At 35.5% G+C, this 16,444-nt stretch overlaps 2 protein-coding genes across 2 annotated transcripts; both read right to left on the bottom strand.

Annotated features, from left to right (window-relative positions):
* Positions 1-1,505: 1,505 nt before the first annotated feature.
* On the bottom strand, positions 1,506-16,216 carry LOC114530198 (long-chain fatty acid transport protein 4-like). The gene is made up of 8 exons (XM_028551776.1): positions 15,949-16,216; positions 14,821-15,212; positions 14,554-14,703; positions 14,325-14,394; positions 12,441-12,642; positions 11,192-11,570; positions 10,311-10,922; positions 1,506-1,847 (listed from the first exon to the last, which is right to left on the bottom strand). Exons 1-7 carry the CDS (start codon positions 16,110-16,112, stop codon positions 10,351-10,353), a joined length of 1,929 nt encoding a protein of 642 aa, XP_028407577.1. The 5' UTR covers positions 16,113-16,216; the 3' UTR covers positions 1,506-1,847; positions 10,311-10,350.
* On the bottom strand, positions 1,846-8,923 carry LOC114530197 (long-chain fatty acid transport protein 4-like). The gene is made up of 7 exons (XM_028551775.1): positions 8,623-8,923; positions 7,445-7,836; positions 6,849-6,998; positions 6,073-6,142; positions 5,440-5,641; positions 4,376-4,748; positions 1,846-2,459 (listed from the first exon to the last, which is right to left on the bottom strand). Exons 1-7 carry the CDS (start codon positions 8,853-8,855, stop codon positions 1,888-1,890), a joined length of 1,992 nt encoding a protein of 663 aa, XP_028407576.1. The 5' UTR covers positions 8,856-8,923; the 3' UTR covers positions 1,846-1,887.
* Positions 16,217-16,444: the final 228 nt, after the last annotated feature.

Raw genomic sequence — 16,444 nt, 5'->3', positions numbered from 1 at the left:
GATGTCACTTACACAGTTACATTACACTATCTTTTTACGGCAGCGACTAATTCACGTCGAAAACTGCAAGTATAGGAAATACTACGGGAAAATTGTTTACCCTACGGCAACACTTCAGAACGATTTGCGCTATATAAAGCTATAGTCCCTGTGATCGGATTTGCGGAAAGTACAACTTCCTTTTCCAAGTATACACATATAACTATTATTACGTGTATTAGCCCGTTCGTGTCTGCAGAATGCTTTTAAACTTTGAATGTTTCAGATAAATTTTAAACTTTAAATGCATGTTTTTCTTAGCCATTAAGTTTTTGTTCTCTTCCAGTTTTTTTTAATCTTTAGCTTGTCGAGGGCCTAGTTATAGCTACAACTACAGTATTATAATATATACCTTGAGATAACTATCATAATGTTGAATTGTAAAAATAATTGTCGCCGGCATTTGTATTTTGTAAAAATAATGTTTCATGAGACAAAGTGTTAAAAATAAAAAACGTCCCTGACTGAGCACAAGTCTTAATCCAGGTGCTTTTTGCAAAAGGGCTCCCCGCGGATGAGTTTAAATTGTATTTACCGTTGCATTTACAAGTTTCAGAAAACTTGTCCTAAACTATTGACATAATATTCTTCTTCGGTTTATGAAGTAATAAAGCCAATGGCAATGGAACTTAAAGACAAAGTTTCGAAAGCAGTTAAACCAATTATTCAAATAACCGGAAAGTCCACTTCGAAACTCAGGAAGGGAGCTTTCGTGAGGCAGACCTAAGCAGACAAACTGGCTCTGCAAGTTAATAATTTTATCCGTGTCTTGCGACGTTTACAAGACCCACGTGTGCGACGTATGCCTGCTGTATGCTAAGATTAAGCTTTTATGACTTGTTTTTGGTCAAATGTATTCACTTTAAAGACAGACATGTGATCTTGATTGCTCGTTCTCGTGTTGTGATAACTTTGAACGCATGTCCTGCGACATATGGTGTAGGCATGGAGTTCGTGCTCTCGCGTGTCCGTTTTTCAATCGCGTGTAACCGGAACTAGGCGATTCCAAGGATTGGATTATTCGTGTTCTTAGGGAGAAACTGGTTCGATTCCTAATATGTCACATAAACTGCCATCACTTGTCGTACACGTCACGGCAGAAGGGCGGTGGGTGACGAATTAGGCCATTACAGAGCAAGGAGAGAGAGAGTGGTGTGGAGTGCGACTGGGTGGTGTGTTGACTGTTGAACGAAAAAATCTCAACTTGTGACAGTCGAGAATGTCACTATATTAACTATATATAGTAAGAAACTTTCTTTCCGTATCACGCCGGTAGTCAAATGACCTCTACAAATTTTTTCCTTAAATAAATATCAAGAGCGCAGCTCCTTCTTCAAGCACCGACATGAATCCGTTTCTGTATGATCGCGCAGGTGAACACGTTGTTCTCCAAAAGAAATCCGCACCAAAGTTTACAAAACCGATAAACTAATTCAAAAACAGAACTGATAAATTTAATTGTTCCAATATTAATCAATATCAATAAACATAAGAAAGACATTGAATCGAAAACAAATACACTTAAACAAAAAATTCAACGTAAACAAAATAATAACAAAAATATATCTAAACATAAAAGCTATAAATAAAAATTAAAAAAGTTTTAAGTGTTTCTGAAAAGCAGTTCACATTTTTACTAAACTCTACTTGATATTACCTTACTCATAATATTAGAAATTATAAGACAAGACACAAAAACATCAGTAAAAACGACAACTCGCAGTCAATGAAATATAAACCCCGCATTTAGTTTTATCAAATGCATTCCTTACTCCAACTTTTTACTAATAACCCACTCATTACCGGACCTACACCGCTAGTAAAGTTCGAGATAAAGTTTTTGATCATTTAAAATCTCATATCACCATCGACAATTTTTCCATGAATTTCCGCAGTCAAGACACAATACTCACCTAACTTCGAGTCAAGAAAGAACAACTTATCCTTAACAATAGAAAAATCAAATCCTTCTTTTCGAAATCTTGTTTTCTGGAACTTAAATGTTCCTGTGGTATCCACAACATTTGTAACTCTAAGGAATACTGGTCGAGCATAAGAGGGTAACACCTCCGGTAGCTTACTAGAGATATACTTCACGTCTATGACGTCATCAGGATCTTCGATCGCAGCCATTCCTGCGCGGCCTTCGCATCCGGGAATCTGAACGCCGTACACCACCACAGAATTCAAATCTAAGGCATTCGCCATTACTCCCTCGACCTCAGAGGTTGAGACATTTTCGCCACGCCATCGGAAAGTGTCGCCAAGACGATCGCGAAAAAAGAGATAACCGAGTTCGTCCCAGTAAAGTGCGTCCCCGCTGAGGAACCATTCGTCTCCTTTTTTCAATAAATCGTGGCCGACTTTCTTCTGAGTAGCTTGCTTGTTCACGTAACCATCGAAACGACTGAGTACGTCACCTTAAATTTAACAAACAAGTATTCACAATATGAACCCTTAAAGGACATTGGCAACGAAAATTTTTATTTGCCAAATCTGTTGAAATCATCTAGGAAATACTTAATTTAATGTTTTTGTGTGTCTATCGTATTTGGTTCTTGAGAAAATTTCCAAAAATGTTCATCGGTGGTCCGCCATTTTGAAAATCGAGCCTTATGCTAATTTATGCTAGCATACATTTGTGACGTCATTTGATGGGTTCGGGAAATATGATTATATAAACTATTGTTGTATTCTCATATGGCAACTTGAAAAACTTGGTAAAATAGAGTATAGAGGGGGGACAGAATCAAATACCTATGCAAAATTAATGCATCAACATTGCGGGGACATGTTTTTCAAAATATTTGGAAGAGAACATTGAATATGAACTATGTACACACATATTTACACATGCAGTGCACGTCGACACACAACAGGACGTTACGGTGACAACACAACACAACTAATAACCAATCTCCCAAAGTTTAGAATTTTACCTATATTTAGATTTATACTAAAGCTAAGGCGCGCATATTTTCCCCTGCTAACAATTTTACTATATTTTAGTATAAACAAGACGCCTTTTCTGGCGTTAACTCCGGCGTGCCGCGCACGTGCTAGTCTTCAATATAAAGGCTCTGAACATAAACAATACTATGGAATGCCATAGCTGTCTTACGTGGTATACATTGATCATATGCCGTGCAATTGACATTATACGCGGTGCATTTCTCTTTATATGCCGTGCAATTGACATTATATGCGGTGCATTTTATACAGTTCATATTCATTTAGATGCCTTGCAAACCTAAATGTTGTTCGATCGCGAAATTCAGAAGCTCATTGTACTTTAAAAAGTATAGAAGTTTAATTGTTCAAAAATGTAAATAAACCGCATGATACGTTCACTTTGTCTTACACTTTGGAATTCGTGCTTTATATATTAAATCTTCAATCCCGTGCAAATTAACTGCGACGTGTCAACGCAACCATAAATGATCATATCTTGTTAAACGGCGAAATAGCAGCGATAATATTAAAATAGGACCAGAATCTACATGTATTAAATATATTCTTTCCCCAATTAAATCTAAACTTAATCGAACAGCATCAAACGCACGGTTTATTTGTTCCTTTTAGAGGAATTGCCGTATCATGTGAGAGAAATCAAATGAACATGTCATACGACACGACAAAATATTATTTGAGTGACCACACGACGAAGCGCGAGTTTGCGAAATGTTCGTATTCGTCGTACTCTAGTGCTTTTTCATAGCAGCAATAACATTCTACAGCCCTTGTTAATAATGCGCAATGTCCACATTTACACCAAGTAAGTTTTTCAAGGCGCCCGGCATTCGCTCTTTCGAACTCGCGATCGAAATCTTCGTCAGAGGAAGATGGATCTCTACCGTTTTCGGCATCGCTATCGTTAGATATATATCACAAGATTTTCCCTGCACCTCTGGCTCATATTGGTAGGGCAACACTTCCTCTAACTGCATGGTTTTCGTTAATATGTTCCATGACAATCATAAAAAAACTACAACTCCCTTTTTAAAGCAAAAAATCTCGATAAACACAGTAAACACGCTAGTAAAATATATTGATGTGTTTAGGGAACCCATCAAATGACGTCACTTCCGCCAAATATAATTTTTTCAAAAATTGATCCAATATGGCGGACGAGGTCCAAATTTTGGCTGAATTGTGGTGAAAATAACTCATAAACGAAACATTTTTGGAACAAATTAACACCATATCTATGATTAGACGGTTGAACACTTTAAAAATAGCGAATAAAAATTTTCGTTGCCAATGTCCTTTAAATATTGAACACGCTAGAAGAAGTCTTACACCTTTGCATACTTGCTTTTACTTGAATTTAACTCACGTTTACTAATTCTACCAGCAACCTGTCCAACTTCTCCAGGATTACAAGGAACAGCCAAGCCGTCCGAGTTTCGAGCCAGTTCTCCGGACAACGGATCGATCTTAAACATCTTCATTGGCGACAATGACGACGCAATTATGGGCAGAAACCCAATGGCACCAGGATAGCCGTTCACATTCGCCAAAGTAATATTACCTTCGGTTGCTCCGTAAAACTCATTAATAGAAGGAATATTAAATCTTGTTTTAAATTCATTCCAAATTTGAGGACGAAGACCGTTGCCAGTCATAAAACGTAGCTTGTGTTTTTTATCGCTTTCCTTTGGTGGTTGAGCCAGTATGTAACGACAAAGTTCACCAATGTATATTGCACCCTAACACGGCAAACAATAAATAGAACTCTATCAATTCTGAATTTTTCTCCATACAAAATAGATTGCAACCTTTGATATTGCTGCAGGCCTTTTGTAAGCGACATTTTATAGCCAGAGTACTTAATGGAAATCCTGATCTCGGTTGACAGGGCAAATACTGTAGTCACGAAAGCTCTGATATTTATGTGCTTTTATCCGAACATCCGAAACTTATTTACTCGTTCACATACATCAAAAGAAGAAAACCACACTTAGTTCAGTTACTTTCTTGCGTACCTACTAATGGTGGAGCTTATAGTTTAATTTTGTTGAAATTGGACTTTAAATTTCGCCGGCATACTAATCTTTAAATGAGCAGAATTTTAAAATTCAAATGTTAAAACAATGCAATGTAACATACGATCTGTAACATCAAATGCAAGGCGCTTGCATATATGATCGCATGTGCTATTTAACAGTTATTCTGCGAACTCGAGTCGTATATGAGCTGATAGGCTCATATGATCGGCCATTTTGTTTACTTTCTCTACTAGATAGATATGAGCAAATATCTGTCTAGTAGCCAACCAATGAAATTGCAGCATACCTCATATCTGGCGCTTGTATATATATATATAAGCGCCCTGATCAAATGCCATCTTCGAACATTTGAAAAGAAACACGATGTCCTTCGTACGTATTTTTCACCTACCGTCGCTTTGTACTTGATGCATTCATCCCAGAAACGACTTGCTGAGAATTTTCGTCGTACCACTAGCGTAGCACCATTCGAGATCACAGTACTGACGCACAAAACACCAGCAGACGTGTGGTACAGCGGTAGTACACAATAGATTACATCATCAGGAATTATCTCGACTAGTTCGCAAAATCCGGTAGATATACTCAAAAACCTTAAAAAATTGATAATTCAATTAGGGAAAAATCTGCATAGGAGAGGAAGTTGCCTTGGTGAAGAAAAAGGAAATATTACCAATTACCATACCAGGTAACGTGGTGCAGCCAATTAGTTAACCGGTTTGATTTTTGATAGAACTTCACAACAAGACCCATTATAACACCATTCTATGACTATGAATCTCAGCACATATTTTTATCCAGTCAAAAATATTATGTTAAATAAGAAAATTAATGTACAATAATAATAACAATAATAACAATAAAATAATGTATAATTATACATTACTACATATTGACAAATTACCGAAAAATTTCTCGCGCAATTTTCAGGGCCGCCTATGTTCTCACTTCTCAGTTCTCAGGCACAAATGAAAGATGGATTACACGTACATATATATGGGTACATATATAATACGATACTGACCTACTGTGTTTTATGATGGAGGCTTTAGGCAGTCCTGTCGTCCCTGACGTGTAGATGTAGAATAATACATCTTGAAAAAGAAAAAGATGATTAGCAGCTGTCAAACAATTTTCAGTCATATCCTGTCACGCTTTAAAACAATCTTTGAAATTTTCAATCCCTTGATCATGAAACAACAAATCCTAAATCGAGATAATAAATAGACCTTAGAGGCCTATTTCAACCTACATTGCATGTATACCTCAGGGGGGGGGGTATCAGGGGCGGTAATCAACATTTTGGCTGACTGTTGCGATATTTTAACTACGTAACTCCATATTTCCATAATTCCATATAATCGCTCTACTAAGGTCTAACATACCATATTCCAGTATTTTGGAACCTTACGAATGATCAAGATCGTACCATGGTCGAACATACCATATTCTGGTATATTGGACGTCAGGAGGGCCCAAGGTCGAACATACCATAATCCGGTATTTTGGACGACAATGATACTGGAATATTCGACCTTCACTACGTTTTTATCTTGCCAGTCTTTTTTGTAACTTCTTAACCATATTATATTTAATGTATTCAATTGGTTTCCATCAACCGGTTTACTCAGTTGAGTATAGCATACATCGGCATCTTTGCCAAGATGTTTGCAGGAAATTTATGCATCAGTCAAATTAGTCTGGTGCAAATTCAAGTCAACTGAGCCTGAGACATATTCTCAAATAAGCAACCATACGCACAAACATATTGGGGAATATATGTTGTAATTGGCTCCCTACCATCAAATTTTTTCTCGTGAAGTAATGGTGGTGGATTTTCTGAACATTCCTTGAACTTCTCCAAGATATTTTCTGATTTGAGGCTGCTTGAAATGCCCCCAACATCAAATTCATATAATTCCACATTTGGCGAAATATCTGTTACAGCATCTAACGAAGCAAATTGGTTAGCAGATAAAATGCTAAATGACCAAATATACTTTGTTTTGAATGGTACTTCAGCGAATATCAATTTTGTGTTTAGTTGTGAATATCAATTAATGGTAATTTACATAGTGATAGTACATATGATTGCAACTGTGTGCATGACACACTGGCAATGTTTAGTTCAACTCTAATTTATATATATATATATATATATATATATATAATTATATATATATATATATATATACTTATTCATTTGAAAAAATTGTAATGAAAAAATAAAATAAATGCTCTTAAATAAATACAAAACTTTCTTGTATTGAGCATTTCCGTTTTTGAAGACGAGAATATTACATTATAATTTATATAGGATGATCGAATGATGCTTATTACATGTATAAAAACGATTATACACAATTTAAATAAAAAGTAAAATTAATAATTCTTACCAACAATAACAGGATCATTTGAATAGATTAACCCCTTAGCATTTACAATCGATATAGAATGACTAAGTGACTCCTTTCTTAGGTTATAATTAACAAGAGCTGAAATAACACCAATTTTTGCCAAGCCAAGCCAAAAGAAAACCAACTCTGGTCGATTCTCCATAAAGAGTGCAACAACATCTCCTTTCTTATATCCAATACTTTGAAAATAATTTGCAACTTTGTTGGAGAAATATTCAACTTCTTGAAATGTCCAATACTTGTCCTCAAACACAAATGCAACTTTATCCCTGTGCCTTCCTGCTGTCATTTGAAAAATGTCACATATGGTGTTGTTGTTACGTGCATGCCGCCGAACGCTTGATATACGTTTGAAAAGAATAATACCACCTCTATAAATTGATTAGAAAACAGACATCTGAATGTTGTAATAGTTCTTTATCATAGCAAAAATGTATTTCCCTAGAAAGCCTTGCTAAATTCACATTAATTTCTGAACATCTTCTGCATGGGATTTTCAGTTAACCTTGAGATGGGGGGTGGATAAAAAACTATATATAGTAGAGTTGTGAATCAGACAATGTTTTTCAAAACAATAGAGCCATTTTTGTTCAACCTTTTTGCTTCTTAGTTTTGATAAAATCAGATTTTCACTTGCAACTTCTGCTTTACATAATATATTTGTTTGATCCAATGCCCAACCTAGAAGCCCTAAAAAGGTCATCACCTGATAACCCCCTTGCCCCTGACAAAAGTGTATTATATCAGAACATTTTTGATTATATTAATCCTTGTGTACCTGTCATGCATAGTGTATTAGTGTTTTGTATGGTATAAACTTATATACTTGGCAATGAAGCAGTTTAAATTATTAGGTTGTGTTCAATATACCATTGTTTAGGTGTACAGGGCTACATATAAGAACCTCATCATGATCATGTTATAATATTCATACATCAGGATTCACCGCCATCTAAACCGCGGCAAAGCTTAACAAGTGCAATAAATTACAGAAACAACGCCTTTTTAACTTTTTATTCTCACACAGTGATGATAACCACCACCATTCCTTAGCAAACAGTCTAACATATCTGTCCGCATATCCAAATGCCAGTAACTTGACCCTATACACTTTACAATTAACGTCCCATAGTTATTCAAACGAACCTCACACAAACCTGAGATCACGAGGAAAAGTTAACCACAACAAACGCACTAATCTCCAGCCACCAGAAACAAGGTAGAGACCAAACGTAATACTACACGCCTGCAACCAGGTGAGCTTTAACCATTTAACTTGTACTGCTAGTAATGCTAGGCCGACAGCAAGTCGATAGGCCATTTTGTTTGAACGAAAATGGCGCAAAAATCGAACAGAAATCGAAGGCTTTCGTAGGCTCCAAATTGTCATTAATTGAAATTACGTGTCTTCTGTTCCAAAGTTCAACCGGAGCAGACCTGCAGAGCAACTCAAACTATTATTATTGTAACTGCGCTCAAACCAGCCTCGTTCCCAGGCGCTTTAAATAAAATTTAGGAACACCACAGGCTTTTACATAGTTCAGTGGCTTTTACCATAGTTATTTTACATAGATCATATTCATATATATATATATATATATACATATATATATATATATATACATATATATATATATATATATATATATATATATATATATATATATATATGAATATGAATATATATATATATATATATATATATATATATATATATATATATATATATATATATATATTCATTGAATCTTCATGCCATTTTTGTATATTCGTCCATTATTCGGACACGACGTGCTGTTAAACGAGCAATAATGAAACTCGTAGTTTTTCTTTGCATAAAAGTTTAGAAAGATGCAAAATGATGCAAAAATATGCTTTTACTCCAATTCTTGATTATATAGTGTTAAAAGAAGAACTAGATAGTAGATATGGCTACAGTGCACTCTAAAATTAGAAGTGCTATAGACGAAATGCCAGAAAAATAACATTGTTTAAACTAAAACGTTATATTTATCCTACATTAAATTTCAATATTTGCGATATTTACGTAAAGGCGAAGAATAACGAAAAAAATATTTTGTGTCCGAAAACTGGACGATATACTGTAGTCAAATGACCTTAACAAAATTTTTACAATAGCGACAAACTTATTCAAACACAGAAGTGACAAAAGAACCTATAAATTTACATGTTATTATTCTAATATGAATCAATATCAATGATTAAAAACGAATATTCTACAAACAAAATAAAGAACATAGCTAATATATGAAAAATATAACATAACCTGAGTCATGGGTAAAAAATAATTATAAACAGTTACAGTTTTATTAAGTGTTTCGACATATACGAGGTATCCCAAAAAACGGAATTAATTAATTGGCAATTCAAACTTTGTGTTTTGAAGTAGATCCCAACAAGGAAAGCTCTTTCGGCTGTAGTTAAAGTACCATGACGTTATACGAGTTAGGTCTGCATTTGTAGTTGGTTTCTGAACACCACGGGACATAAAAAAAAGTTCTTTCACGGTGCAAATAATCTTATAAATAGATTTCTTGCCTGAAATACTTAAGAAACGTATCGTTGAAAAGACAAATGAGCAGGCTTTAATGAGACAATTCTCGATTAATTTGATCACGTTTTCATTTAGCGTTTATATTTTTGTGGATATCCTGTGTTACCTACATATGTATATATTACTTTCGAGATATATTACCTCACTCATAACGTTTAAAATTATGAGACATTGAAAGCATGAAAGCTCGCAACTAATTATGGACACACTAATTTTTTTAAATGTATTCCTTACTCCAACTTTTTACTTATATTTATATAATTACCGGACCTACACCGCCAGTAAAGTTCGAGATAATGTTTTTGATCATTTAAAATCTCATATCACCATCGACAATTTTTCCATGAATTTCCGCAGTCAAAACACAATACTCACCTAACTTCGAGTCAAGAAAGAACAACTTATCCTTAACAATAGAAAAATCAAATCCTTCTTTTCGAAATCTTGTTTTCTGGAACTTAAATGTTCCTGTGGTATCCACAACATTTGTAACTCTAAGGAATACTGGTCGAGCATACGAGGGCAACACCTCCGGTAGCTTACTAGAGATAAACTTCACATCTATGACGTCATCAGGATCTTCGATCGCAGCCATTCCTGCGCGGCCTTCACATCCGGGAATCTGGACGCCGTACACTACAACAGAATTCAAACCTAAGGCATTCGCCATTACTCCCTCGACCTCAGAGGTTGAGACATTTTCGCCACGCCATCGGAAAGTGTCGCCAAGACGATCATGAAAGAAGAGATAACCGAGCTCGTCCCAGTAAAGTACGTCACCGCTGAGGAACCATTCGTCTCCTTTTTTCAATAAATCGTGCGCAATTTTCTTCTGAGTAGCTTGCTTGTTCACGTAACCATCGAAACGACTGAGTACTTTACCTTAAATTAAACAAACAGATATTCACAATATGAACCCTTAAAACACGCTAGGGCTTTGCTAGATTGCCTTTCAAGATGAACTTAAGGAGGAAAAGATTAGAAAGAAAGATACTCTAAAGACAATTTTCTACCTTTAAAAGACTACTAAAAAACAACTCATTTAATATTCCCACGGTTAGAGTCTAAACTCCTTGTACTGGCATCAACATGAACCATCTTTAATTGTGTAATGTTATATGACAAAAAAAATCTTTCGAGCCTTAACTCACGGTTATTAATTCTACCAGCAATTTGCCCAACTTCTCCAGGATTACAAGGAATAGCCAAGCCGTCCGAGTTTCGAGCCAGTTCACCAGACAACGGATCGATCTTAAACAACCTCGTAGCCGTAGGCGACAATGACGACGCAATTACGGGCAAAGATCCAATGGCGCCAGGATAGCCGTCCACATTCCGCGAACTAACATTACTTTCAGTTGCGCCGTAAAATTCAAAAATAAAAGGAATATTAAATCTTGTTTTAAATTGGTTCCAAATTTGTGGACGAAGACCGTTTCCAGTCATGAGACGTAGCTTGTGTTTTTTGTCGCTTTCCTTTGGTGGTTGAGCCAGTATGTAACGACAAAGCTCACCAATGTATATCGCAATCTAACACCGCAAAAAAATGAATACAACTCTATCAATTCTGAATTTTTCTCCATATAAAATAACCTACAGCCTTTGATATTGCTGCAGGCCTTTTGTAAGCGACATTTTATAGCCAGAGCACTCAATGGAAATCCAGAGTATAAGTCTGTAAGAGAATTCTTTCTAAGGAGACAGCCTGGTGTCATATAAATCTTAAATTCGCATAACGATTTCGGATTTGCCACTGAATTTTTACCCAAAATAAACAGCAAGGCGGTCGCTCTACACAATTCGTAGGCTACTGGCTACAAACTAACGTGTTTACACTACCTAGCTCTAAACTGTTCGTTAAATGTGGAGGCAATGCTTAAATGGCCCAGTATTTTGAAAAAGGGGATGTGACAAATTCTAAACCCAGAAGCTGCAGTAAAAACCAGATAGGAACCGAAATTATGCTTTCAGAATTCTATGTAAAACTCTCCGTAAAAACTAACCTGGCAAAAAAACACTTTAAAAATACGTACAAAATATTGCAATTGTGAAATGCTCTTTAGTGATAGAGAGGCCTGTGGAGGAGGCTACTTTAGTGAGTAATTCGATCTTTTAAACTAGTTTAATTCAAGTTGATGATGCTCAGAGTTGAAAAAATTTGTTATAGCTACAAGCGGGATTTTTAATTTCATAAACTTTCAGTTATAAAGGAAGAATAGAACCTACATAGCCTTGCACACCAATTTCTAGTAGTCAGTTAACAATAATAGATAATAATACCGCTAGTTGGCGGCTTGTAACATTAAATGGAACAGTGGACTGGCTATAGGTCGCATGATATAAATGATCAATTCATAAGTTTTCAAAACACGATATTATTCATACGTATTTTTCACCTACCGTCGCTTTGTACTCAATACATTCATCCCAGAAACGACTTGCTGAGAGCTTTCGTCGTACCACCAGCGTAGCACCATTCGAGATCACAGCACCGACGCCAACAACGCCAGCAGATGTGTGGTACAGCGGTAGAACACAATATATGACATCATTAGGAATTATCTGAAGTAATGTGGTCAAAGCGGTAGTTATACGCAAAAACCTTAAAAAAATTATAATTCCATTTAGGGTTTGTGAAATGGACCTCGTTTTACTTTGTTTAGGGAAAATTTTAAACGAGTTATAGAAGGTTGTATTGCCCATATAAAAAGAAATATTACCATACCATGGGGCCGGTTGTTCAAAAGCCGGTTAGCTAAACCTTGGGTTCAAGCAAATCTTTACATTAACTATTTTAATCGCTTGTTTGCAAAGTTAAAGACAGCTTACAGCCACTTCTGCGCATCGGTTCTGCTCATAACAATGGGGAAATTCAATTTTTAGAAACTGCTCAATTTTCGCATGTTTTGAATTTCTTTAACCATATTAAAACCAGTGATTAAAACTCTATCTCTTATTCATTTAGAAATATACTGAAATAGTATAATAAATATTCCGACAGGTCAGGATATTTTAAAATTGATATAGCGAAATGTAAACAAAATGTTTGATAATAAAATTTCTCAAATATAGGCCATGTTACACAGTGCAATCCTTCGTGCAACTTGCAATGCAATTCTTATTTTGAGAGATGTAAATTTGGCATCTACCGAACTTTTGTCTTTATCACACTCCACTGTTCACTAATTTAATGGGTTCAAGCCACCCCTCCCTAACCGATTGGACAATCGGGTAAGTAAGGTGGACGTCTGGACGAAGGTGTTAACATCTCTTAAAAGTAGAATTGCATTGCAAGTTTCAAAAAAAATAGCACCCTGTAACATGGCATTATTTTCTGGACCAATGGAAGTAATATTTTCTAAAGTTTTAAAACGAACAGTGGTTTAAAAGCACATAAACTCAAAGAATGGATTAAAATTTAACACAGGGTTAGCGCTAACCTAGCTTAGTTTAAACAAAGTGGCCTCAGCTAGAAGCTCTATATATTACACCCAACTAACATGTTACATACTTAGCGCCAATCAACTGATGAAAACGGGTGAACGATTCGGGCTATGTTATCGTAAAAGTTTTCACTGTATTGACCATAGTTATTAGTATACATACCTACATACTTAATACATATACTTATAGCCAAGTTGCGTAACCTAGATCTCCCAAACTGGCAAACAGCGTGATCGATGAATTGGATAATTGATTTTTTGACACATAAATATTATATAATAATATAAGTCATGTCCTGGTCTTCTGGGAATAGAGTTCAGTTCAAATGTTGAATGCGGAATCAGGATTAGTGTAAATAATTCAGAATATCCTTTTCTAACCAGCCTCGTGAGTTTTATCCTATGGTGGTTAATGGTAAAGAGATGGAAGTAGTTGACACCGCTTATCTTTCAGCTCTTACCGGTCGGTTAACCAAACCCTCATATAGATAAGGTTATATAGAGAAGTGAAAAACTTTTCTAGTTCAACTAAAGCGAGCAAAGTTATTTACAGGAGATTTGGCATTATTCTATTGCGGGGTCGATTGTCCATAGACCATACGATGCGCGTACTACCATCATATAGTCCGCATGATAATTTAAAATTGTGATACTTGATTGAATAAAAGCAATAACGCATAATATTACTGAGGTTTTGATTGGCATATTCACAGTGACGCCGATTTCTAGAATCGGCATTCAGATTTGGACCTTCCCAGAATTTGCCCCCTCGCTGGCGGCGCCACTGCATATATATTCACTTAGATTCTACCGTTCACGGATTTACGTTTTCAAATCGTACCTACTGTGTTTTATGATGGAGGCTTTAGGCAGTCCTGTTGTTCCAGACGTGTAAATATACAATACGACATCTTGAAAAAGACAACAAATATAATCAGTTGGCAGTTGTTGACTATTGTAGTATATATGTTTTAAAATAATTGCTCAGAACAAGTGAATTTTAGGTACCTAAATTAATTTTCTTATCTAATATTTGATTTATTGCTAATATTAAATTCTTTGTTCCCTACCATCAAATTTTTTCTCATCAAGTAATGGTGGTGGATTTTTTGAACATTCTTTGAACTCTTCCAAGATATTTTTTGATTTGAGGCTGCTTGAAATGCCCCCAACATCAAATTCATATAATTCCACATTTGGTGAAATATCTGTTACAGCATCTAACAAAGTAAATTAAGTAGTGCAAAGTTTGGTTACAAAAAAATGATATGATATATGACATCTATTTCATTTATTTATACATGATTTGAACAAAAAGTAAAATTAACAATTCTTACCAACTATAATAAGGTCATTTGAGTAAATTAACCCCTTTGCATTTACAATCGATATAGAATGACTAAGTGACTCCTTTCTTAGGTTATAATTAACAAGAGCTGAAATAACACCAATTTTTGCCAAGCCAAGCCAAAAGAAAACCAACTCTGGTCGATTCTCCATAAAGAGTGCAACAACATCTCCTTTCTTATATCCAATACTTTGAAAATAATTTGCAACTTTGTTGGAGAAATATTCAACTTCTTGAAATGTCCAATACTTGTCCTCAAACACAAATGCAACTTTATCTCTGTGCTTTTCTGCTGTCATTTGAAAAATATCACATACTGTGTTGTTGCTATGTGAATACTGCCGAATCTTTGATGCAACTTTCCATTGAAAAATAGCACCCCTGAAAATTAAACAGAAAAATATTCAATCTACATGTTTATATTAGCAATTCTTCTAAAAAGCACCTACTGAGATTAAAAAAATTACAAAGTTTGGTGGAGAAATTTTTTTTACGATATATTGCAAAGAGATTGTCACCATGTTTGGTCTGAAAACAGTAACACACAATAAAAAATATAAATTTCAATCAACCTGAATGTTTTTCAAAATGACAATTAAGTGCTGTCTTCTGTGTGGAAATTGAATTTAGTTTGACCCCCCATAGACAAATGAGGTGGGGCTGGGATATAAATTTAGCCATTTTTTAAGCAGTTTGCTCTTTGGTTGGTAACATCAAATTTTCAACTGCAACTTTTGCTCTGCACAAGATTTTTTAGTTAGTTTGATCCAATAGCTAATCTAGCCCATATTACATCCTCATAATTATGCAATTTCTGCTGTGATTTTACGTGCGATTTTCGTCTTTTGATAGATGTGAACGAGTGAATTTGTTACTGATGTTCAGAAAAGAGCTCTTATACATCAGAGCATTCGTAACTAATTACTCGTTTACTTCTATCAAAAGAAGAAGATCGCAGCAAAAATCGCAAGTGTGAACGGGCTAAGACGTATGCGTCTGCATCACTGATCTGCTCATACGAATTTTCCGGGTTTTCTACCAGTATCGATCCACTGGTATCCACACACTGATTAAATGTTTATATAATGATACACTTTACCACAAACGCCAAACAAACCTGAGATCACGAGGAAACGTTAACCATAGCAAACGCACAAATCTCCAGCCACCAGAAACAAGGTAGAGACAAAACGTAATACTACACGCCAGCAGCCAAGTAAATTTTAGCCATGCAACTTGTACTGCTAGTAATGCTAGGCCGACAGCAAGTCGATAGGCCATTTTATTTGAACAAAAATAGCGCAAAATTCGAACAGAACTTGGAGACTTTCAAAGGCTTTAAATCCAAATTAAAGTACGTGCCGAGTGTTCCACCAGCGTGCAGCCATTGCAAAGGGATAAAGAGATTAGCTAGGGTTGTGACCAATCACATGTCGTCGGAAGCGTTAAAATACCACGTGCAAAGACGCAAAATACCAGGCTTTAATATGTGTTGTTGTGCGGTTTACGATCAATTTTTTATGTTCAAGCTATCGAAACTGAGCCACATCAAATATCAGAACCATATAATTTATTATAATATAATCTTATGACGAAAATAAGTGCCCAGCCCA

The sequence above is a fragment of the Dendronephthya gigantea genome, unplaced genomic scaffold (assembly GCF_004324835.1).
Source record: "Dendronephthya gigantea isolate DGI-Jeju-01 unplaced genomic scaffold, DenGig_1.0 000061F, whole genome shotgun sequence".
Taxonomy (NCBI): domain Eukaryota; kingdom Metazoa; phylum Cnidaria; class Anthozoa; order Malacalcyonacea; family Nephtheidae; genus Dendronephthya; species Dendronephthya gigantea.
Note: the sequence above shows the minus strand (reverse complement) of the source record. Positions and strands in the feature narration are given on the sequence as shown.